At 40.8% G+C, this 26,369-nt stretch overlaps 2 protein-coding genes across 2 annotated transcripts in view; both read right to left on the bottom strand.

Moving 5' to 3' along the window:
* The window catches only part of LOC137339579 (1-aminocyclopropane-1-carboxylate synthase-like protein 1), a 35,213-nt gene extending 20,464 nt beyond the window's left edge, over positions 1 to 14,749 (bottom strand). Inside the window, exons 1-7 of the mRNA XM_068001906.1 lie at positions 14,498 to 14,749; positions 8,209 to 8,268; positions 7,904 to 7,977; positions 6,513 to 6,582; positions 4,426 to 4,492; positions 4,247 to 4,344; positions 4,073 to 4,150 (exon numbers count right to left, since the gene is read on the bottom strand). Coding sequence (XP_067858007.1) covers positions 4,073 to 4,150; positions 4,247 to 4,344; positions 4,426 to 4,492; positions 6,513 to 6,582; positions 7,904 to 7,977; positions 8,209 to 8,268; positions 14,498 to 14,650 — 600 coding nt within the window. The 5' untranslated portion in view covers positions 14,651 to 14,749. The remainder of the gene's footprint in view (positions 1 to 4,072; positions 4,151 to 4,246; positions 4,345 to 4,425; positions 4,493 to 6,512; positions 6,583 to 7,903; positions 7,978 to 8,208; positions 8,269 to 14,497) is intronic.
* A 7,623-nt stretch (positions 14,750 to 22,372) lies between these two features.
* The window catches only part of LOC137333563 (leukocyte elastase inhibitor-like), a 49,995-nt gene continuing 45,998 nt past the window's right edge, over positions 22,373 to 26,369 (bottom strand). The window contains exon 7 of the mRNA XM_067997763.1: positions 22,373 to 23,308. Coding sequence (XP_067853864.1) covers positions 22,805 to 23,308 — 504 coding nt within the window. The 3' untranslated portion in view covers positions 22,373 to 22,804. The remainder of the gene's footprint in view (positions 23,309 to 26,369) is intronic.

The raw sequence follows: 26,369 nt of genomic DNA, 5'->3' as shown, positions 1-26,369 counted from the left end.
CGATATCATGTCTTAATGTACATTACAGAGTAATTTTGGAGAGCTGCAACTAATCACTCCTTTTCCTCAATTTTCTCTCCTCTCCTAAAAGCAGTGACTCAAGCTGAGATACAAGTCTATGGCACCATCACTTAAGCGGCCATTCTTTGTCTGAGCCTAGCAGGTTATCTACCATAGAGTTCAATACAGTCCTTATTCTACGTATGCATGCGATTCTTTCCAGCTGGCTAAATACAGACTTAACAAAAGCTGCAGCCAAATCCTTCCCTAGCTTCAGGGAGGCTCAAGAGAACTTTAACAATTCCTCTACTACGCCAACTAAGATCAACTCAGACAATGGACTGAATCTATAACCTTCCCGATCTGAATGGCTCCTTAGTACACCAGGTGCCTTATCCACCAAACCATCGGTGCAGCCCTACAAATGTCATTTTATAAGCAATTTTCCAAACTACAGGAGAGGTAGCTTAGTAAACTATGCACATTTTGGTTCTTAAAAGAACTTTCTTTTCTCTACCAGGATGATTATTTTTGTAAGTCAAATAGCAAGAATAACCCAAATCAACAGAGTCCAATAACATGACTGAACTCTTCACCAAAAACCATCATTTTATGATCTCCCTGCTTCCACCTTCTTCATCTCAAAATGCCATGTGCAAGGAGCTCATAGACAGCCTCCAAAATTTAGATCATTTGTTCTGCTGAGTCAACTTCATAAGCATGATGTCAGATTCAGTGTACGCTGACGACAGCCAGCTCCATCTTTCCCGTATCACCTTATATTCCTTGATTGTTGCTGCCTATCCGACTACTTATCCAACATCTAGTCATGAGTAAGCCAGATTTTCTTCCAACTGAACACTAGCAAAACCAAAGCCATGTTCATCGGTTCTCACCAGAAACCCCTCACCCAAGCCCACTATTCCATCCCGGGATTGGCTGAGCAATTGGACTAAACTGAACGAACAATAACCATCCTCAGGTGTCCTGTTGGATCCCAAGCTGAGCTTCACACACCACATCCAGTCCAACACCGTGGCACTATCACCCACCTCTATCCCTACCTTATCCCCACTACTGCTGAAACCCCATAGATGCCTTCATCACCTCTAGGCTTGATTTCTCCAAGGCTCTCCTCACAGTCTCCTGAGCTCCACCCTGCACAAATTTCAAGTCAGTGTCCAAAATTCCATCTCTCTTGTGAATTGTTTTGGAATATTTTACTATGCTGAAGATGCTACATAAGGGTAAGTTGTTGTTGCATTATCTGAGATAGACTTCAAACAATAAAATACAAAGGGAAAAATATTGAAAAAATTACTTTAAAAGATATTACCAACAATTTTCTTCCAGGGCACCTTTGACTCATACTCCTTTGAAAAATGAGTAGCTTGTTATTGGGGTTTTCATTTATTCTTTCAATTTCCACCATAAAATGTTTATTTAAATAAGGTAAGTTGTGTTATAAAGACCAATTATTCAGCAACATATGGTAGTGCCAAAATGAAGGAAAAAGTTACATTACAGTGTTAATAAACAGATATACCCAAATCTCACCTCTTATTAGATCTTAATGCATTAACAAATTGCTTTTGATTTAATTTAAACTTATACTTGAAAGGATGTAATTATTTAAATAGTATACACACACACCAAACATGTTTTTGACTGGGATACTTAAAAGGTTGTGGGAGAAACCCTGATACCAGTGCTCAGTTCTTTTTTTCTCCTAACAGCTTTGTTGAAAATGAGATTCAATTTTGCAGCTAAAAAGCTCAAAGTTTATAGAATGAAAAAAAATTCCTCTTTCAGAAGCAGTTTGTAAAAAGAACTATATAGAACACAAAAAGCCTGCATTTCAAATGAATATCCCCACCCAGAGAAAAACCTAGTACAAAAATAAAATAAATTCTAAATGTTAACATCTATTTAAATCCATTCATCAAAAATCAGTTCAGTTACAAATCTTAGCTTCTATATTTTTGATACTGAATGCCAACCAATATTTGACCTGAACAAGGCAGTTCCTTACTACTGTTAATTAAAAAAAAACACAATTGAGACTGTACTGTGAAATTTGTACCTCCACTGCAGAATTTTACTTCAAAAGGTCATGCTCTCTTTTGGAAGAAAGTCTTTGTAAGCAACAATTTACAACAGCAACAATTGCATACATGTAAAACAGGGCTGAAAGTTACACTGACCATAAAAAATAAAGGAGCAACAGAAGTCTTCATAAATTAATATAGCATACCATTTATAGACTGTTTTAAAAACTCTACAAAAAGCACTGTGACATTTTTTTCCTGCTAACTGTATTAGCTTGGTTATATACAACATATGCAGCTTTACACACCAATAAAACCAGATGCAAGGTGCAAAAAGCACAAGTGTGGTGCACAGCCTGTACCAACAAATAGCACCATGGAAAAAATGGAATGTAGGTTCACACCTACATTACCGGATTCTCCAGATAAAGGAAAGAACTTTCCCCGGGGAGGGAAGGGGAAAATGGTGACTAAACCTAAACAACATCATGTCAAGTGTCTATTTATGAAAAGTATTAATAAATGACTAGAAGGAGGTTGGCAATCCTCGTTCATGGTCAGATAATGGTAAATGGAGACTAAAGAGGAGAGAAAGAAAGATTTGCTCTTTTTTCTACTCCCACCCCACCATTTGTTTCAAGTGATAAATGTATTGAGGGTTCAGGTGGAAATAATAGTAAAGATAAGAAAAAGGGACGAGAACAAAGGTCAGAGTACAAAAAAAGATAAAGATAATATAAACACTCGGATCAAAAAAAGTTGTAGGAAGTAATAAAATACCTGAAGAGAATAAAGAAGGAGTAATGAAAAATAAAAGCATATTAAATTGCCTGCACATCACTCTACTGAGCATCAGCAATAAAACGGGGCAATTGGAGGCAGTAATTAGAAGTGAGGAAATAGACGTAATAGGGATAATGGAAACATGACCGCAGAGAAAACAGGATTGGAAGTTAAATATTGCAGGCTATAATGTATTGAGATTAAGTATAGGAAGGGATCGGTCACACTATTAGGGGTATACAACAGACAACCAAATAGTGGAAAGAAAGTGGAGATAGAAAGAAATATGTAGGCAAATCTATGAAATGAGTAACAACACTGAACCACAATCATGGAGGATTTCAACTACCCCCAAATAAACTGGCAAGGAGGAGTGAAAGCGGAGAAGGTTTTTACAGTGTGTACAAGACTATGAGAAATAAGCATAGGAAAACATCTAAAAAGTAGTGATCACAATACAAATAAGGTTTAAGATAATGATCGAGAGGGATATAGATAGTACAAAGAGCAAAGTAATAGATTGGAGGAAAAAAACTATGACCGAATGAGGATGCAGCTAAGGGAGGTAAACTAAAGAAAAATGTTGAAAGGTAGAACAAGAGGTGGGCAATCTCTAAACAAGAGATCGGTAAGAGTTCAGAAGAAATATATTTCACTAAAAAAAGAACAAACTAGGCAAGAACGAGATGCCCTGAATAAATAAAGAGACGAGGATAAAATTGAATTTAAAGAAAAAACATATGTCAAGTACATAAACAATAAAGGAGGATGACAAAAGGAAATATGTGAGCTAGGAAAGAGGTTTCCAGGCATAAAAAACAATCGGTTTTGTCATGTTACATATTTACTACACAAAACTGATGAAGCAATCATTTTTTTCACTTCTTATCATGGACCATATGTAGCATGGACAATTATACATTTAATTAGTTCATGAAACGTAATTTGTCTATAATGGTTAAAAAAATGCCTTTTATGTGTGTGGTATTTAGACGATGCACAGAAAATGGAACGGTCTCAATTTAACATACATGCAGTAATAATTTTTTTTTACAGTTTTAAAGCTTTCAGCCCAGCTTTATTGCCAATTGTGCTCATACCAGCAATGCTTGTTTGGCAATTAGCTGAACTGTATAACCCAACTCCTGAAGATCATACCATACTACTTTATTGTGCACCTGTAACCATGAAGCATTACTGGCATAAAAACACAACTGGGGCTAAAACATTTCAAAGCGTACCTGCTCCTTTGCTTTCTGCATAGCTGCTTCAAGTTTTTTCACTGTTAGCTGAAAGGGAACACTTTCACCTTCTGACATCTAGAAATAAACATTTTTAAAAATTTTTAAATCTACCCACAACAATTTTAAGTAAAAAAAAAAGAACAAGCTGAGGGAGACATATCATTCACATACCTTACTATCCAAAGGTACATGCACAGCTTGCACTTCTCCATATAGCCACATATCTGGGTTCACACCACCAAAATATGGAGTTGGAATCAGGTAGCCATCTTAAAAAGAGAGAAAATTAGTTTTACTGGAGTAAAAACAAAATACAAGCTAAGCAAAATAAAAATAATGACTACACTTACCTCCAGGGTCAAATAAAACCATAGAAAGTGCCGCAAAGATAGAACAACATCCATTCATGACCACAATCTAAAAAAGGCAGAGAAAATGAAATCAAAACCAGTGATTTAAAAAAAATTCAGCTGACAAAGTACCTAATCTGTATATTAGTATTTATTTTTAAATATTATTCCTTCACAGTCCCCTAAGCACCACAGAACGTCTAGCTTACAGGGCATGACTAAGTGAACAAGATTTCTTCACAATTATGTATACGTAGCAGTTGAAGCAAGTTTAGAGATGAAACATCTATCTTGGGCATAGTGCCCTATCCAGCAACTCATCTGAGAAGTGGCAAAATTTCCCACACAAATGCAAGTGAGCTTCAAATGCATGGCCCTCTACCTCTTTACAATGAAATTCAATTTAACAGGTGTAAACAATTTACGCACTCCCACAGTAAAAGTAGGAAGCGGACAATTTTAATTTTATTTAATGCAATGACCAATAAACTTATTATTTTGCCACACTTTTACCAAGTACCTCTGCCATACGAGCCACGTGATGACATCTACCAGACAATAGATTGGGTTTCACCACTACTGATAACAGGAATCAACATTATCATGGTTTTTGTCCTGTCCATTAGAGAAGCAGCAGAATGTTTTATTTTATTAAATAGAATCACCATTTGCTTTTTCCCTCTAATATTGGGGAGCTACCACGAGGAATGGGAAAAACATGGTGAGTGTAGAAAAACAAGCTACAAGCTAGTCTTATGCATAAATTCCATTGCTTTCTTTCAGCTACTACGTAGGTAGCTGAAGGTTGTCATATCAGAAGAGGAATTCAGACAAAAAAAATGAACCAGTGGTAAGTGAAAAAAAATTGCAATATATGAAGTCTGCTAGGGTTGAAAAAAATGTTTTTTCTTTCTTGTGAACAAAATAATGTTAAGCAATTGCAGTCATGTACTTAATTTCTTTCAAGTGATCGTAACTTCTGTATTTTGGTTGAACACTGCATCAGCAATGGCGGGGACAACGTAGGACTAACTCACCATCAACCCTCAGGAAACATGCTATTTATTTCTGGACAGGTATTGGGATTAAAACTGCAGATTCTTAATACAGATGTATCAGTCAGCAATGTAAGAATATTAAAACTAGGAACAGTCAAATATTCAGGCTCGCATAGAGCGCCCAAGCATCTTAGCAAGAGGCCAGATGTCGGAGAGGGGGGCAAAGTCGTGACTCGGTGTTTGAACAAAGACAGTTCGTAAAAGACAGAGAATGCTGAAACTTCAAAACTATAAAACACCCAAAGGTCAAGAGATGGCCTGTATCTAGACAAGAGATGTAGATGCTAGGAAACTGACATTGGTGGGGCCATGCAAGCCCAAATAGGGGGGATGTACTCAGATAAGAAGGGCCATCCATTCCTCAGAGGAACATAACAATTTGTAAACAGAGATGAGGGTTGAGTTCATTAGCTACGTTATGTAAAACAGCTTATCTTGAGTTGCTAACTTACGACTAGGAGATAAGACCAGAGATGCATATGTACAGAACAACACAGACGAATAGTATAAAGCTAGGGCATGCTTCCTCCCAAACGTTAGAGCTTTCGAGAGGACAGTCGGAGGTACACTGCTCCAGGTAGCCACGGAGGTCAGATCTGATCAATCTGAGCCCGCAGACAAACCAGGTTGTATTAATTGCTTGTCGTTTGATGTAACCTGAAGACAGTTGTATTACTGTTGCGGGTCAATCTATTAAAGCTTGTTGTTTAATAACCACTCAGGTCAGAAGCAAGCGGAATTTATTGCTGATAGATTAACAACCGTTTTGTTGCGAGACAGTAACGGGAAAAATCAACTAACAAGCACTTATGCCTATAACAGGTTAAAGGGTAAAAAGACAATGCGAAGAAACCACCAAGCCCCAGGTCCAACTGACTTCATTCTCTTCCTTATTTCGCTGAAACATCATCTTATACAGTATAAGTTAGTAATTTTAACATCAAGTGTAATTTCCCATGCCCTAACAAAAATACAACCTAAAAGGGTAACTAAATATGGACGGCAAAACCAAGCACTGGTATTCCTTACATGCTCCGGATTCAATGCTTTTGGAGCTCTGGCATACTCGGTGAGAAATTTGGCAATTTCTTCTCTGAAACTGAAACACACAGTTAATGTAGAAAACACACACCTTTTGTTAACTAACATTATAACATACATTTACTCAACCTAAAGTGAGAAAAACAGAATTTTTTCTAACACATCTGAAATTACTTAACGGCCCTTAATACCAAATGTCTTATAGTTTGAATACTGATGTCCTAATAAACTGAATCTTTAAAAAGAAACAATCAGTATGTTAGCTGAAATGTTGCTGATGTTCAAATATCTGCGATAGGAAAAAAAACTCAAGTATCTAACAAGTATCTCATGCAACTCAGAGTCTACCAACGAAGTACATTATTGTATCCTTCATAGCTCTCAGTTCTTGCAAGCAAACACACATGGATTTATTACTGGGTTCCCATTTCAGCTAAATCTATATATTGAACTAATGTGAAATGGTATTATTTTGTGTATTTCTACTTTTAACTGTCCTAAATCCAGATTAGGAATTACATCCTACAGAACATAAATTGTAATGACATGAACCACATTTTATGGTTTTTAGTTATTATGACAATGTCATGCAATTGGCGTTTTAGCAGATTCAGTGGACAGAAATTCTTCTGCCTATTAGATCATTTAAAGTTTAAAAGAATTATCCAAGTCTGTAAGTGAGCTGGAGTGATAAGAAATCTGTTTTGAAGGGATCATAAGAAACGCTTGTTAAAACAAAGACTAAAAGTGCAAGCAGCAATAACTATCGTACAGAAATTACAGTAGTGGCTTTGAACCTACCAAAGCACACAATTCTGGTCTACTGGCATTCTATATTGAAGCATCAAGAGACATTTGTGTTAAAAAGGTCACCCCCTCATTTTTGTAGCATTAACTTCAAAATCAGTTGAAGGGAACGAAAGAAAATATATGCTCAACTGAACAAGGGTCATTAGAAAGTGCATTGTAAAGTACAAACTAAATTCAGCAATTTTTGTACATTTGAAGGCTTTCAGGATGATAGAGTTTATTTTGAAGCACTCCAAGACATGGGGGGGCATAATTTTTAACTCTGGCATCTGTGCAGTAACCTGGTGGAGCAGATCGCCCACCCTTTGTAGAATCCGTCCGATAGTCGTTTCAGTGAAATCAACGGAATGAAATTTGGATGGTTCTATAATGGGCAGTCAATCCACTCCTCCAGGTTACTGCTTAGCTGGCAAAGTTGAAAATTACCCCATGTTCACTAGTAACTAACCACAACAGATTAGAACAGTTTTTTAAATCTGTGCCTATATAAATAAGAGAGAAAAGTACTTTTTTCCCTTATGGTTCATTTTCCCTTTAAAATTGTGCCAAAGTGTTCTGATCGTTCTTACCTCTCAATGCCTTGAACGTTGGAATACTGTAATAAGTGAGGTGCAATGTAGCTTCCACCATTAGGTCTGTTGAACTTCGAGGTAACACAGAGGTAAAATATTAAAATATATAATATAAATTGAAAAAAAAGTCTCAAGTTTTATTGGGAGGGGAATTTAAATTGGTGAGTCAACATAAAAAAACACATTCTTCTAACATAAACTTAACTTCATGGTGTGAAACACGTATCAATGCTTAAAACATTCCGAACAGAACCAGTACTTTCAGACCTGAAAAGTTATTTTTCAATATTTTACATACTCACCCACTCTTCTATTAAGTCAAAGCAAAGTTTGTTCTCACTAGTTCCCAAATTCAGAACACCCTAAAGGAGAAGACAATGATACAATCAAAAATCATGTTTTTCATGACACTTTTGCAGATGTAAATATATACAAATCACTGATCCGCAAAGCACATCAAATGTCATCATGCTATAAGGGTTATTTACTTCTGATACTGTATAAATTGGCACGTCAGATTAAAACACAAACAAAACAGATGCAACTTGTCTTGGTGTGTATTTCTCCTGCAATTTTAGCTTCGCAATGACATAAAAGTGACAGAATAATACAGAATCAGGTCCCAGATATACTTACGCAGAACTTACCAAAATGTTTTGAGAGTGCAGATGCCCCTGCTTGCGTTGTTAATATATGCATTTTTATAGCTCTGCTTTCGACTTATTAAATTTTGAATGTAAATTAATTCAGACTGGGGCCAACCTGTGTGAACAAGGTTGTATGACTGTAACTACTCATCTCATATTAAAGCATTCTTAAGTGGGTGAGCAGCATTATTTTTGACTTGCCTCAACAAATTCTATCCCAATGTTCAATCATGAACGAATAGTGTTATCTGTGAAACATACACCATAGTCCTGAAAAGCACAACCTCTTAGGTTCATATTTGGTATCTGCAATTATTTTCTATTTTTTTCTACCAAATGCAGATATCACAATCAAACCCCAGCAGCCATAAGTTCTGCAATTTGGAAAATAACCTTCGCAAAGCACGTGTTGGGATCTGGCAATTGGCATAGGCATCATGGGATGAATTTCTTTGTTCTGTTCAGTAATATATAACAATTCATCTTCCATTGTGACTCTCCAGTTTCTGCTCCTGAATTACTTGTAGGAGTAACCACATTTTTTCAATATCATTGTGGTTAGTTCCCACTGCAACGGCAAAGTAGATCTTCCATAATGTTCCAAATTCCTACTTGGTGAAGTGCACAATATACTCAACATCCTTCTAGGGGTCAGGAATCATTAGTTTCAAAGGAGAGGCTGGTGTTAACAGGCCAGAGAGGGGAAAGTGAAAGGAAAAGCATGGCATTTGTCTCATCACCTACCTATATAACAGCTCTCCTACTAACACAACTTAAGTCAAACACTCAATATATTCTGGATTGATGTGGAATGGTATTAGCTGTACAAAAAATGATTTTCTACCACAATGTATTTATAAACCATATACTGGCCCACTAGGGTGCCAAATATTTCTTTAAAAATCAACAGATGCACTTCCACTGTACAAGATGACTAGCAATTGACAAAAGAAAAATGTTCCATGACATCAGTCACATGTGTAAATAGATGAGATTTTGGTAACTGGGTAAGTATAATGTTGTACTCTTATGCAACCCTGCCCAAGATAGAGTCCAAAGAACTTTGAATCAAAGCATTATGGAAGCTATTGAAATTTTAAACTGAACTTTTGACCCCTTACTATTGCAGGCACCAGCACCTTTTAATTAAATAATGCCTGCGTGAACTAATCACATAATTCATGATATATTTTAATTGTGTAGTCAACAGGCGTTTCTAATTGAGATGTGCCTGTGTAAACTAATTGCTAATTAGAATGAGAAACATGTTCCATTCTGAAGGAACATTGTAGTTTTTCAAGATAACAAGGAAATGTATGTAAACCGATGTTCTTTGTTGGAGGAAACGGTAGCTAAATTGTATCAAAATTAAGATAGCAAGGGAATGCAGGAATGGCTCTAGGATATCCTTGAGTACAGATTACCATTAATCTAATTGGCAAGAGTTAACTATACAAATGGCTGAGCTAGCTACTGTGTTTAGAACGGATGTAGGGAAGAGGAGTTCCACCACAACACATCTGTTCTCCAGTTGTGGAATTGATCATTTGTTCTGAATCAGTACAGTACAACTTGCATTTATATAGCTTCACAGAAACATAATCAAACAAATATTGACACTGCTGCATCCAATTGTTTCTTAAATGAATCCTGGGTTTTCATCTCCACACTCTGCCCCAAAGTCCGTTGCAAGTGTTGATCACTGTCTGCGTGAAGAATAACCTCCTGATATCAGTCCTAAAATTACCCTTTACTAATTTAAACTTGTGTCCCCTTGTCCTTCCCCCAGTTTAATTTAAAGTAATATTCCAGATTAAGAACTTGCATTTATAGAACACCTTTAAAATATCCCATGGCGCTTCACAGGAACGTAATCAGACAAAATTTGACACCTAGCCACATGAGATATTAGGACAAGTGACTAAATGCTTCGTCAAAGAGATAGGTTTTAAGCAGCATCTTAAAGGAGGAGAGTCGAAGAGGTTTGAGGAGGAAATTCCAGAGCTTAGGGCCTAGACGGCTGAAGACACGGTCACCAATGGTGGGGGGAGAAGGAAGTGGGGGATGCGAGAGGCCAGAGTTGCAAATAAATTGTATTGAATTTAAACTTCTCTGCGAGGGCATGTTTATTTCTGGTGTATGAAGTTACTGATTACACAAATAAGAACTAGTGTCGTCAACACATACATAACATAAGCAATAAAGAAACATGATTTTTATGCACTTTAAAACCCAAAGTGACACAGTAATGTTGTTCTAGAGGGTCAATCTCTTCATAAAAATATTTGTATACAAATGATAAAATAATAAACTAAACAATATGGAAAGATAACCATAGGAAAAATAAGTTGTTTTCATTTTCTTTTCCTTACCCACTGCTGACAGCGCTCCCTTAATTCCTCTCCTAAACTGTCTCCTGAGACTAAAATAAGATAAAAACTATACAATTCAAACATCTGAAAAAGAAAGAATAGGTTATCTTTTCAACAAATGGTCCCACTCGAAGTATGAATGTATTTTCTCTCTACGACATTAATTGACCTGCTGTGCATTTCCAGTATGTTATTTCAAATTTCCACCAATCTTTATTACCTCTAAAGTTCAAACTTTGATAGGAAACAGGAAACAGAAAATTCTTTTTCTAAAGTTATTTAAACTTTATCTTATCTCTCACTGCCAAGAAGGATGAGAGAACAGCTTAGAAACAGGGTAGAGGGTCATGCAGATGTTACTGCAGCTGAGGAACAGAGTGGAGGTGGTGCAGATGTTTTACAGCTGAGGAGCAGATGCACATCTTTTACAGCTGAGGAGCAAGTGGAGATAGTGGGGATGTTTTGCGGTTATGGGGTGGGTGGTGATGTTTGCGGTTGATGGGCGGGTGAGGAAGCTTTGCGGTTGACGGACGGGTGGGGGACGTTTTGCGGTTGACGGGCGGGTGGGGGACGTTTTGCGGTTGACGGGCGGGTGGGGGACGTTTTGCGGTTGACGGGCGGGTGGGGGACGTTTTGCGGTTGACGGGCGGGTGGGGGACGTTCTGCGGTTGACGGGCGGGTGGGGGACGTTTTGCGGTTGAGGGGCGGGTGGGGGACGTTTTGCGGTTGAGGGGCGGGTGGGGGACGTTTTGCGGTTGAGGGGCGGGTGGGGGTGTTTTGCGGTTGACGGGCCGGTGGGGGTGTTTTGCGGTTGACGGGCCGGTGGGGGTGTTTTGCGGTTGACGGGCCGGTGGGAGTGTTTTGCGGTTGACGGGCCGGTGGGGGTGTTTTGCGGTTGACGGGCGGGTGGGGGTGTTTTGCGGTTGACGGGCGGGTGGGGGTGTTTTGCAGTTGACGGGCGGGCGGAGATGTTTTGGGGTTGATGGGCGGGCGGAGATGGTGCAGCTGTTTTGGAGTTGGAGTTGAGGGGCTCCATTCAGCCCCTCGAGCCTGCTCGGTCATTCAATTAGATCGTGGTTGATCTGTACCTCAAATCCATTTACCCACCTATGCTCCATCTCCCTTGTTACCCTTACCTAACAAAAATCTATCGATCTGAGTCTTGAAAGCTTCAACTGACCCAGCAATCACAGCCTTTTGGGGGAGAGAGTTCCTGGTTTCTACTATCCTTTGTGTGAATAAGTGCTTTCTGATTTCACTCCTGAATGGCCTTGATCTAATTTTAAGATTATGCCCTCTTGTTCTGGATTCCCCACCAGAGGAAATCCTTTTATCATTTTAAACACCCCCATCAGATCAACCCTTAATCTTCTATACTCAAAGGAATACAAGCCAAGATTATGCGACCTGTCCTCATAATTTAACACTTCAAGCCCCAGTATAATTCTGGTGAATCTGCGCTGCAACCCCTCCAAGGTCAATATATCCTTCCTGAGATGCAGTGCCCAGAACTGAAAGCAGTACTCTAGATAGGATCTGACCAAAGTTGTATACAACTGAAGTATAACCTCCTCCCATTTGTATTCCAGCCCCTTGGAGATAAAGAACAATATTCCATCAGCCTTTTTGATTGCTTTTTGTACCTGTTCACTAGCATTAAATGATTTGTATAGCTGGACACCCAAATCTCTTTGCTCCTCCAGTTTCTAGTTTCTCACCATTTAGAAAATATCATGTCTTTCCTGGATCCAAAGTGGATGATCTCACTTTTCCCCACATTGAATTCCATCTGCCATTGTTTTTCCCACTCACTTAATCTGTCTATTTCCCAATTTATTGTCATCTGCAAACTTGGATATATAACTCTCCATTCCTTCATCCAAGTCATTGATAAATGTGGTGAAAAGCTGGGGGCCCAGTACAGATCCCTGGGGAACACCACTTCTTACATCCTTCCAATCAGAGTACATACCAGTTATCCCTACTCTCTGTCTCCTACTTCCCAACCAAATTCCAAGCCATGACGCAAGGTTGCCTCCAATTCTGTGTGCTTTCATTTTTGCTAATAATCTCTTGTGCAGTACCTTATCAAATGCCTTCTGGAAGTCCATCTATAGACACTCCCTTATCCAGCTGGTTGATGACCTCCTCAAAGAATTTAACTAAATTAGTCAGACATGACTTACCCTTCACAAATCCTTACTGATTCTCTGATCAGTTCAAATTTGTCCAAGTGCACAGTCTCTCTGTCCTTAATGAAAGATTCTAGTAACATCCACATAACGGACATTAGACTGACAGTTCTGTAATTACCTGGTTGCTCTTTCCCATCCTTCCTAAATAATGGGGAGACATTTTCAATTTTCCAATCCAATGGCACAATTCACAAATCAAGAGAACTTTGGAAGATTATTACTAACACATCAGCAATTCCTTCACCTACTCTTTTAAAGCCTGGGGTGGAAACAATTAGGTCCTGGAGATGTGTCTATCTTATGTCTCATTGTTTCCTCCATTACCAATTTTTAAAAAATGTATATTAAATCCAATAAATTCTTCCCCATGACTTATTTTTTGCTTTCCCTTGTACAAGGGAAACTAAAGGATCAGATGGTGCAGATGAAGATGGTGCAATTGAAGCAGATGTTTTGCAGTTGAAGGGTGGGTGGAGATGGTGCAAATGGTTTGCAGTTGAAGGGTGGGAGATGGAGCAGATGTTTTGCAGTTGAAGGGTGGGTGGAGATGGAGCAGATGTTTTGCAGTTGAAGGGTGGGTGGAGATGGAGTAGATGTTTTGCAGTTGACGGGTGGGTGGAGATGGTGCAGATGTTTTGCAGTTGACGGGTGGGTGGAGATGGTGCAGATGTTTTGCAGTTGACGGGTGGGTGGAGATGGTGCAGATGTTTTGCAGTTGAAGGGTGGGTGAAGATGGTGCAGATGTTTTCCAGTTGACGGGTGGGTGAAGATGATGCAATGTTTTCCAGTTGACGGGTGGGTGGAGATGATGCAATGTTTTGCAGTTGACAGGTGGGTGGAGATGGTGCAGATGTTTTTGCAGTTGACAGGTGGGTGGAGATGGTGCAGATGTTTTTGCAGTTGACAGGTGGGTGGAGATGGTGCAGATGTTTTTGCAGTTGACAGGTGGGTGGAGATGGTGCAGATGTTTTTGCAGTTGACAGGTGGGTGGAGATGGTGCAGATGTTTTGCAGTGATGGGATGGGATGGGTGGAGATGCTGCTCTCTCATTGCCGATCCTCCTCCTTATTAAGGATGCTCCCCGGGATTGGGGTCACTCGGCACACCTCATCCCCCGGGCGGCTGGAGATAGAGAGATATTTAAAGGCAGAGATTGGGAAATACCCAACGCCGGATGCTAGTGAGTGTGCGCGGAAAGGCTGCTGCTTTGATGCAGGGAGCCGGGATGTGCCGCTGTGTTTCTATTCACGGGACAATCAGCCTGTGTGCACCGTGGCTGGGCGGGTCCTGATGGCGATCGCCGAGGATTTGACGCTGCCTCCTGTGGTCAACCCCAATGCTATCAGTGATGGTAACGAGTGGTTTACTCGGCCTCACCTGGGGGTTACTGTGCTCGTCGAACGGGTCCTTGCCGTACATGGCGAATCCCTTGCTCAGTATCCCCTGGTAACGGCCGATCCGCGCCCCTCGGCGAGAGACGTAACAGTCGACGGCCATCGGAGTAACGGAGACGGCGGCCTCGGAAAACATTCAAATAAAACAAACTGATCAAACCGCAAACGGCCCCGCTCAGCCGGTGAATTAAACCGCCGTCCTCGAGCTAAAAAAAACACAATGCGCTGACGTAATGCCTCTGCTGACGGCAGTCAGGGGGCGGGGATTGGTCATCGACACAGCTTTTCATTGGATGCGCCTGTACGTGACTCACGTAGGATGACGTCCAATAGGATTTTGCTTCTCTCGCTCTCGGGGTGGTTATAAATAACCCACGAGGGGCTTGGTTGCCCGGCAGTGTGACGTTAGCCAGCAGCCCTGGGAAGGGGAGAAGTTAAATTAGGTGCAGCCATGGCTTGGGATCTGAGGTTTCCTTTCAAAAAAATTGACCGTTTACTTCAGTGGGGCTGGAATATTTTATGCTAAAAGCAGTGCTCCCAAATTCTATGCACCAGAATAAAAACTAGGCAATATAAATTAGAGGGCACAACTCTAAAAGGGGTACTACAAAAGGAACAGAGATATCCAGGGGTTTATGTGCACAAATCGTTGAAGGTGGCAGGGCGGGTTGAGAAAACGATTAAAAAAACATTTGGGATCCTGTGCTTTATAAATAGAGGCATAGAGTACAAAAGTATGGAAGTCATGATGAACCTTTATAAAACACTGGTCCGTCCATAACTGGAGTATTGTGTCCAGTTCTGGGCACCGCACTTTAGGAAATATGAGGGTGTAGAAGAGATTTACTAGAATGATTCTGGGGATGAGGGACTTTAGTTACGTGGACAGACTGGAGAAGCTGGGGTAGTTCTCTTTGGAACTGAGGTGGTTGCGAGGAGATTTGATAGAGGTATTCAAAATCATGAAGGGTCTAGACAGAGTGGATAGAGAGAAACTGTTCCCACTGACGGAAAAGTCAAGAACCAGAAGACATAGATTTAAAAGAACCAAAGGTGATATGAGGAAAAACTTTTACACAGCGAGTGGTGTCTGGAATGCACTGCCAGGGTGGGGGGTTCGTGGAGGCAGATTCAATCATAGCCATCAAAAGAGAACTGGATAAGTACTTGAAAGGAAAATATTTGCAGGGCTACAGGGAAAGGGCAGGGGAGTGGGACTAGCTGGATTGCTCTTGCATTGAGCCAGCGTGGACTTGATGGGCCGAATGGCCTCCTTCCATGCTGTAACCTTTCTATGATTCTATAATGCAACACGTAAAGAAAGGTCTTGCCCTTATAATGTACAATATACTTATTGTATACTATATCTATGTACAATATACTTGTTATTTCCTTATGAAAACTCCGCTTGTTTTCCATCAGAGTCCTAGCATTATCAACCTAATTCCTTTCAGAGTCATATCAGTAATAATAATTTTGGAAGGGAGCCACCTACATTCCAGAACAGCTCCATTCGTTACTGCTCTAGAGCCAGTCTGATAAAGAAACGCTGCCGGCTGGCCATTAGGCTTGGTTGAGTGGTTGAATAGTTCCAGATCGACTCTGAGGCTGGTTTTCCTGGAATTCTAATTCCAGTTGAAATGAATGGATGCTAAAAACATCTCCTACAAGGTCATGAAGGAAAGAACACACAAAATGGACAATTTCCATTGGGCACCCAGTTGGACTTTATTTTTTTTATGAGCGCTCAGGTTCTTCTACATTCATTCCATTACCAAGACCAGCTTTCTTTCATCTCCGAAACATCGCCCACCTTCCCTTCTGTGCTAAAAACCTTATCCATGTCTTTACTTCTTCAAGGCTTGATTCCTCTGACATTCTCTTTACCAGCATCCTCACCTCCACAAAAAATTAATCAAAAACACCATGGCTTGCATCCTCACCTGCTAAAATGCTCACACTCCAATCACCATGTCCTTGCTAATCTCCACTGGCTCCCCATGTCCCATAAATTGACTTTAAAATCCTCATCATCGCCTTCAATTTCCTCCATGGCGTTGTGGAATGTGCGTGTAAATGGCAGATTAATTTCAAAATAGATAAGTGTGAGGTGATGCATTTTGGTAGGAGGAATAAGGAGGCCACATACTCCTCGGAAAATAAGAATCTAAATGGGGCAGAGGTGCAAAGGGATCTAGGGGTACAGATTCACAAATCATTAAAAGTACCAATGTAAGTTTGCAAAGCTGTAAAAAGTGCAAACAAAGCACTGGAGTTGATTTCTAGAGTAATAGAATTGAAAAGCAAAGAAGTTATGTTAAACTTATATAGAATCTTGGTTAGACCACACTTAGAGTACTGTGCACAGTTCTGGTCTCCATATTATAAAAAGGATAAAGAAGCACTGGAGAAAGTGCAAAAAAGATTTACAAAAATGATACCAGAACAGAGAAGGTACAACTATCAGGAAAGACTGAACAGGCTGGGGCCCTTTTCTCTAGAAAAGAGAAGGCTGATCGATGACCTATTAGAAGTCTTTAAAATTATAAAGGGGTTCGACAGGGTAGATGTAGAGAATATGTTTCCACTTGTCGGGAGTCCAAAACTAGTGGCCATAAATATGATAGTCATTAATAAATTCAAAAGGAATTCAGGAGAAACTTCTTTACCAAGACAGTGGTGAGAATATGGAACTCATGACTACAAGGAGTAGATGCATTTAAAGGGAAACCAAATAAACACACGAGGGAGAAAGGAATAGAAGGATACATTGATAAGGTGAGATGAAGTAAGGAGGGCAGAGGCTCATGTGGAGCATAAACACCGGCATAGACATGTTGGGCTGAATGGCCCGTTTCTGCGCTGTAAAATTCTATGTAATTCTATGTACCTTATCAATCTCCTCCAGCTATGTATCCCGGAACCCTCTCCCTCTCTTGATAATGTCCTACTCCTTGCTCCCCTCTCCCTTGAGTCCATCATCAGCAACCATTCATTCAGCCATTATGCACTTGCCACCTGGAACTCTTTCCCCAGCATCTCCACCTTGTTACCTGGCTCACTTCAAAAGTTCCTTTGAGACACTTTCTACCGAGTTTTATCTTCCCCAAGCACTCTATTTCCCTTTCTCCCTTCTGTTCAGCATCTGCTTCTTCTGCACCACTCTGTAAAGCACTCTAAGATGGATCCTTGAGTTAAAGAATGCCCCAAGGTTTTGCACTGTCTGGTTCAGCTTGAGCATCTGGCCAAGGAGGGGTTTGAGTCAATAATATAGAAGCGGAATTCATGGCTAACACTGGAGACAATGGCTTCAGTGTTCCTGATAGTTAGTTAGAGGAAGTTGTGACTTAACAAAAACTTGATGTCATACAGGCAGTCTGAGCAAAAGGGGCACAGAATGGGAGGCAACAAAGAATTCAAGGAATCATAGAGAGCAATGAGAGGTTAGAGATTGGGCAACAGTTGAAGAAAACAGAAGGATAAAATCAAAGAAGCAAAGAAACTAAACTTGAAAGAATTAAAATCTTAAAAACCTAAGAGCCAAAAAGCCTAAAGGTCTGAAAGCGTGTCATAATGCCTTCTTATATATCCTTGATTTTCAAAGAAACCACCCTGCATTCCATTAACCAATCTGAATGTCACATGTGTCAGAACAGTTCTCCCCTTTTGGTGTCAATGATCTCCAAACAACAATGTTAGTGTCTTCCCCAGTTGCTGGTAACCTCAGGACCCAGACATGTCAGCTGATAATTCACTCCCTTAACTTCTCAGTCTCCAACAGAACAAAGGACTGGTGTTTGTTTATCAGTTAAGGAATTATAAGTTTATCTCCTTCTTCTGAGCTATCTCTGGTCTGTGACCTTGATGGTATCTCACCATTCTGTGAAAATGCTTCATTCTCACAGGCTTTCACAGCTCAGCTTTTTATTATATCCCACAGTTCCATCTGGCTACTGACCTCATTTGGTGCACCCTTAAGGGGATTTTCAGGCATTGTGTCCACAGAGGGAATCAGAGGAGCAGGAGGTCTGTGTCAAGGAGGAGATAAGCAATCAGAGGATGTGCAGGGAGACAAGGGAGAAACTGCAAAGGGGCATCGGATCAAGACCAAAGTTATTGTGGGTCTAGTGGGATATCAGGAACAAAGCAGAAGAGCAAGGGGAGCTAATGGCAGTCACAGACGCATGGATGGTTTTAATCTTAGAGATGAAGAAATTCATGAGCCCTTCTTAGAATCATAGAAGGTAGATTTTTACCTCGAAGTAGGAAGCAATTTGGCTCATCATGCCTGTATTGATTCTTTGAGAGCTATTTGCTTAGTTCCATCCTCCTGCCCTTTCTCCATGCTCTTTAAGAACATAAGAACATAAAGAATAGGAGCAGGAATAGGCCATACAGCCCCTCGAGCCTGCTCCGCCATTCAATAAGATCATGGCTGATCTTCTACCTCAACTCCACTTCCCCACCCTATCACTATATACCTTGATTCCTTAGTGTCCAAAAATCTATCAATCTCAGTCTTGAATAGACTCAACGACAGAGCATCCACAGCCCTCTGAGTAGAGAATTCCAAAGATTCACAACCCTCTGAGTGAAGAAATTTTCTCTCATCTCGGTCCTAAATGGCCGACCCCTTATCCTGAAACTATGACCCCCTAGTTCTAGACTCTCCAGCCAGGGGAAACAACCTCTCAGCATTTACTCTGACAAGCCCTCTAAGAATTTTATATGTTTCAATGCGATCACCTCTCATTCTTCTAAACTCCAGAGAATATAGGCCCATTCTATTCAGTCTCTCCTCATAGGACAACCCTCTCATCCCAGGAATCAATCGAGTGAACCTTCATTGCACCCCCTTAAAAAATTATTTTTCAAATAATAATCCATTTCCCTCTTAAAAACTACTATGGATTCTGCTTTCGCCACAACTTCTGGTAGGATATTCTATCAATCATCTTTCATCTATCAATATTCTGACAATCATCTGTGAAAATAAATTTATTCTAACCTATCCCTTTGTTCTTTTGATGGTGATTTTAAATTTATGTCTTCTAGTTACAAACTCACTGACCAATGGAATATATTTTCCCTTTTTTACCTTATCAAAACGCTTCAGAATTCTGAACACCTCTATCAGATTACTTAACCTTTTGTGCTCTAATGATGAGGCCTAGTTTTTCTAGTCTATCCTCATAACTAATGCTTCCCATACCTGCTATTATCTTCGTTAATCTCTTCTGCATCCTCTCCATGGCTTTAACATCCTTCCTAAAATAGGATACCTGAACTGGACAAAATAATCTGCAGTCTAACAAATTAATTGGATATTTTTAGCATTACCTCCTTTCTTTTGTATTCTAAGCCCCTATTTATAAAGCCTAGGATCCCATATGCTTCTTTTACAGCTTCATCAGCTTGTCCCCCACTTGGTCTTGGAGGTGAGGGTGGAGGGACAAAGGCAAGGGTTTGAGGTGGCTAGTTGTGGAGAACAGAAGCCTTGGGTTGTCATTGCCCTCCAGGTTTATCCTGCAATAGTATATGGTTTTGGTTGAAGACAGCAGGCACAGTAATACTTGGCATGTTCAAGGTAAATCTGGTGATAGCTCACTAGTCCAAATGTGCACCAGGTGTACTCAAGTTTGCAGCCCTATGACTTGAGGGAATGAAGGTAGGGGTTTGTAGCGGGGAACAGCGGAGTGGGAAATGGTGATTGATTTGGAGCAACAAGGCAAGACAACAGTTAAACAGGTCCACAATAACAGAAGTATCTTGGCCGGTGGAGGGCCAGTGAAAAGGGAGTTGAGAGTTTGAGTCAATTTGTGAGGGACCTATGACAGATGGTGTGGATAGTGGGATTGAGGGGAGGTAAGGCAACGTGAATGGTGGTTGGAAATAGCCTTGTTGCTGATTGAGAACTTGGGGTGGAGAGACCATGACAGAAGGCGAGGTCAAGAGGGTGACCATGAATATGGATGGGAAGTTTACGTGAAAGATGAGATTAAGCGACGATAGGCAGGCAGAGAAGTCGGAGGAGAGGGGGCTAGAGCTGTTTTGTTGTAGGTTGAAGTCACCTAGGGTGAAGATACCTCAGTGCAGAGACTAAGGGGGGGAGAGAAGGTCTTGGTGAGGAAGTTGGTGCAGGACTTGGGAAGGTGGTACATGACAAGGATTTTGAAAGTGAGGCGGGAAGGGATGGAACAGGATGAAGTGATTGAAAGAGAGAAAGTACCAGAGGAGTAGTGAAGAGGCCAAGGTGTGACTTGATGTTAAGGGCTATGCCACTGCCATGGCAGTTTGGGCAGAACAAGTAGATCTCTCAGAGGAAAAGATCCCTCAGAAGTAGTCAAACTGCTACTATAGAGGCTCCAGTCTATAACATGCTATCTTGTCCAGCTTGAACATCCTGAAGGATTGGATTGAGAAAAGCTGGAGCTGGGGTTCACTGCCTTAATTGATGCCTGGAGGTTTGTTCCCACGCAGGTCATTGGCCATGCTGAGGCAGTGCCCAACAGCAGGGATATGGTAGGAGTGGGCACAGGTGAGGCATCTGTTTCTTAGGGTGACGTCACATCCCTACCACCCAGCTCTCCACTGCCCCACCATGCAAATAACTGTGGATGTGTCAGAAAGTGGGCAGGACAGTCATCCAAAACAGCTGTGGCAGACACAATTGCAAGGCCATCTGATGCCCTAGCATGAGAAAGTACAGGACCACCTGGATCACAAGCATCTCCCTCAGAAACACTGCAGCCTGCTGGGTAAAGGCTGGAAATGGCATTGATGTTTAAATGATGTTACTTCATTGGCATTAGAATATTAAAATGAAGCTCACGCCTATTTCTGACCGGAGCTTCCTACAATGTTATTGGTAATATGGGCTATGCCACCCCAATGGCAGTTTGGGCAGGACAAGGAGAGCCCTCATTGGAAGAAATCCTAGGGCCAGTTACAGTATCTCTCGTAAATAGTCAAACTGCTGCTATGGAGATGTTGGGCTCCAATCTATCAACATATTTATTTCAATCAAAAGAGGACCTTTCTCCACCCATCATCCTTTTGCATGCAGCATTGAACCTGCTGCTTTCTTGTACGGCCTCAATATGCTGCAGGATTGGATTGAAAAAACCTGGAGCCAGCAGTTCACCAATCTAGATGATGCCCAGGAATTTGAAATTCAGAAATTCGTGTGGTTCACATTGTGCCTAGAGTTCCAGCATAACTGCTTTCCACCCACATTTCCGCTCTGAAATGGCCCGATTGAATGCATGTTACAGAGACAAAAACTGGCCTTGTTTTCTTTCCCTAAGTTTTTTCCATTTTACAGATTCAGCTTCCTACAGCCACATGAAATGAGATGATATGGACAGCAAATTTCTCTGTCTTTGTTGTCTATGTTACTCCGTGTTCAGTCAGTGGGAGGGACAGGATTTTAGCTGGAACAATCAAGTTTTGCAAGTCCTTTGCAAGATACCACTTACTTCATCCACTTCTCTGGCTGGGAACTGATTAGACTTATCGCATTAATGAATACAAGCTGCTGTAACCACTCTAACCTAGGACTACCTGGCTAGAATACAATGCTGTGAGAAAACTTTTGGGCTACTTTTGTGCAAATTGAAAAGATTACATGTAATAAACACACCCGGCAGATCAAAAACTGCAATAATCTTTTTTTAATGTATATTTTTAAAGTATACTTAGGATAAAATTCAAACATTGACATTGACCACTGTTAAAGGAATTTATTTTTGGAAAGAAAAATATTAGTACAATTAGTGCCAAATTCTAACAGTTGTGATTTCTCCCAATAAACACCAATATGTTAAAAATAAAGAAAATGTAATACAGTTCACTCCTGTTAATTCAGTCACTTAATTTGAATTACTGGATAATTCAATTTCTTCCAGTGACAAAAAAGCCTTCTGTGCCATTTTATTTCAATTACTTAATTTGAATTACTGGATAATTTGAATTGTTGGGGGCAAAAATGGCTCTGGAGTAATAGGAGTATACTGTACAAGAATACAAGTTCACCAATTAAAATTCCCAATTTAATGAAAGCAAAGTATACTGAAAATATTTCATCATCTTAAAGGTGATATTGAAAATTGAATTCCTAAATGCTATGATTGTTACACGTAATATAACCAACAGCAAATGGAGCTGAAGTCTGTTAAATGAGATGTCCTTATGCAGATTAAATCATCCCATTTGCCAGATTATCTCCATTAATCAATTGGTAACTGAGAAATGCCCTTTTGCGTTACTGTGTGCAACATATTTATTTCAATCAAAAGGGGACCTTTCTCCACCCATCATCCTTTTGTGTGCAGCATTGAACCTGCTGCATTATGTTGTCTGCTCCTCCACTTTCCTTGACCTCATCCAGTGGTGAAGAGAATCGGCCAAAGAACAGAATGCTCTGGGTTTTGTTGTGTTTAATGAAAAACAGGAAGGGATGATCAGCTACAAATTTTGTTTCCAATAACATTGCAGTTCGGACTGAAAAGCTGGCTGCGGTGGCAGCAGCTGCTTCCGTACCCTCTTCATTAACTTCCACAAAGGACTTGTGAATAACCTTTGACAAAAAAAGACCACTTTTTTCAGACAGTCCAGAGAAATTGGCTTTTGACAGATCAAAGGCATCAATCATTCCCATTGCTGGGAGTATGCTTTCAAGGTCAAATTGATCTTCCAGCTTAAATCTGGGCATATGAACTTCAACCTTAATTTTCATCATGTTTGCTTGGTTGGTCCAATTGAGCAGCTTTTCATATGTGAGTGTCCGCTCAAGCTATTAGAAAAAGGAAAAGAAATTAATGAATATAAAAAGTTGTTTATTTAACTGGGTAGTGTAGAATTTCCTTTGATCAGGAAACTTTACTGTCACTTTTAGGCGAGTTGTACTACACATTTTGCAACAATATAAAATGGTTTTGTCATTGCATCAGTGCAAGTTGTGTGGTACAATTTGTCCGTGAAGTCACCCGAATCAAAGTTAGGCAAACAGTGTTGGACCACCACTACGAGGTAGTCTTACAGCACTTCAGGTTCACACCAGCTGCAGTAAATTTCTCATATGTCCAATCAGCTGCTACCACCTCTGACTTTTAATGTCTCCACCCATAGTCCTTTTTCATCTATCAACATTTTCAGCCACACAATCTCCATTAAACTCAGAGAGAACTCCTACATAAGAACATAAGAGATAGGAATAGGAGTAGGCCATTCAGCCCCTCGAGCTTGCTCCGCCATTCAGTGAGATCATGGCTGATCGTTTACCTCAACTCCACTTGGGTTTTAAGAACGCTCATAAAAGAGGATAGGGAGATTGAGAGGCAGAGAGGTTTTACGAGGGAATTCCAGAGATGGGTCTGAGGCTGCTGAAGGCACGGTAGTGGGGGATTTATAAGAGGCCGAAGTCAGAGGAATGGAGAGTGTGGTACTGAAGGAGGCTACAGAGATATAGAAGGGTGTAGCCATTTTAAATTTGTGCTGTTGGAGACCGGGAATGAATGTAGGTTAATGAAGACAGGGTTGTTAATTGTATCCTTATAATTTATATCAATTAGTGTTAATTGTATTCAGGTGGTGCATACCAATTGGGGACTCTCTTGTATCTATTTATATGAGAGCTTATCTAGGGTGTAGTGTGGATAATATAGATCCCTGTGAATAAAGGTTTGGAAGCAACTAAAGGTCAGGCTCTAGTATTCTATCCTTCACCACCTGACTATCCAATTTATCACATGGTAGCAGAGAATGGTTGCCTAAAGTTGAAGGTTGGAAACTACGATTTTTTTTTGGACATAAAAAAAAGCTTGAAAGCCTAGTGGCCATTGTGGAAAATGGCAGAAATCAAGTTTAAATCATCGAGGTACGATTTCCCTCCGATGTTCTTGTAGTTTGAACCGTATGACCAGTGGAAGAATGAGGATGATATGTGGACCCGGGTTACAACTCTGCCAAAGAGGAAACAAGGCATGGCCTTGTCATTGTCGCTTTCTGAACAAAGTAAAATCAGAAGTAAGGTATTTTCTGAGTTGGATGCAGATCTTTTGGATATTGATGAAGGTTTTACCTTTCCAATAGACAATTTGCCCACCCTGCTTGTCAACATTTAAAGATCTGAATTCTCTTCTGATGGTTGGAGGATACAGTCCTTACAAACTTGTCTATGGGTGCAATCGCAAATGACCTTCTGTACTTTGTGATAATCCTCCTGCTCTAGAAGGTACTACAAAAGGTGCCATTTTTTCTGAGCATGCAGGGAGACAGGCTTTTATCAAGGCTGAGGTATCAGAGAAAAGTCATAGAGCACTGAGACATCATATTAGACCATCTGAGACAGAGTTCAATTCAGAAGATTTGATATACTATAAAAGAGAGGGTCATAGGGAATGGAAAGGCTCTGGGAAGGTCATAGGTCGTGATGGTAAGACAGGACTTGTCCAACATTGCAATCAAACTGTTACGGTTCATTCCTCATGATTAATTGGAATTAATTATAAAATCTCGGACTCTAAGCAATTGATACAAGTAAACGAGGCACCTTGTGCCTCAGATATTCATGATTTTTTTGATGAGGTTCCTGAGGTACAGACTGAGGTAGATCAAGGGCTGGACAATGGTAATGTCAGTGATCAAGAAAAACATGACAGAGCTATCACATCCACAGTACAATTACCCAAAGTGGGTACACGGGTGACATATGTTCTCGAGGAAACTAATCAATGGAGGGATGCAACAATTTTGGGACATGCAGGCTAAGCTACTCGTAGGTTTAAATTTTGGTTGAATGTTCAAGATGATGGCCATGAGGCGAGGTCCATGGACTGGCAGAATGGGGTAAAAAAGTGGAGAGTACAAAAGCGGAGTACAAGTAGTGATAGGGAGTCCGGAAGTGAATCTCACGCCAGAAAACAATCGCAAACTAGAGATGAAAGAGGGAGATCTTGCAGTAAGAACATAAGAACATAAGAAATAGGAGCAGGAGTAGGCCATCCAGCCCCTCAAGCCTGATCTAGCTCCAGAACTAGCTGCGCCTCTAGCCAAGCTGTTCCAGTACAGCTACAACACTGGCATCTACCCGACAATGTGGAAAATTGCCCAGGTATGTCCTGTCCACAAAAAGCAGGACAAATCCAATCCGGCCAATTACCGCCCCATCAGTCTACTCTCAATCATCAGCAAAGTGATGGAAGGTGTCGTCAACATTGCTATCAAGCGGCACTTACTCACCAATAACCTGCTCACCGATGCTCAGTTTGGGTTCCGCCAGGACCACTCGGCTCCAGACCTCATTAAAGCCTTGGTCCAAACATGGACAAAAGAGCTGAATTCCAGAGGTGAGGTGAGAGTGACTGCCCTTGACATCAAGGCAGCATTTGACCGAGTGTGGCACCAAGGAGCCCTAGTAAAATTGAAGTCAATGGGAATCAGGGGGAAAACTCTCCAGTGGCTGGAGTCATACCTAGCACAAAGGAAGATGGTAGTGGTTGTTGGAGGCCAATCATCTCCGCCCCAGGGCATTGCTGCAGGAGTTCCTCAGGGCAGTGTCCTAAGCCCAACCATCTTCAGCTGCTTCATCAATAACCTTCCCTCCATCATAAGGTCAGAAATGGGGATGTTCGCTGATGACTGCATAGTATTCAGTTCCATTCGCAACCCCTCAAATAATGAAGCAGTCCGTGCCCACATGCAGCAAGACCTGGACAACATCCAGGCTTCGGCTCATAAGTGGCAAGTAACATTTGCACCAGATAAGTGCCAGGCAATGACCATCTCCAACAAGAGAGAATCTAACCACCTCCCCTTGACATTCAACGGCATTACCATCACCAAATCCCCCACCA

Source organism: Heptranchias perlo, chromosome 2 (assembly GCF_035084215.1).
Source record: "Heptranchias perlo isolate sHepPer1 chromosome 2, sHepPer1.hap1, whole genome shotgun sequence".
NCBI lineage: Eukaryota > Metazoa > Chordata > Chondrichthyes > Hexanchiformes > Hexanchidae > Heptranchias > Heptranchias perlo.
The sequence above is the reverse complement of the archived record's forward strand: the minus strand, read 5'-3'. Positions and strand labels throughout refer to the sequence as shown.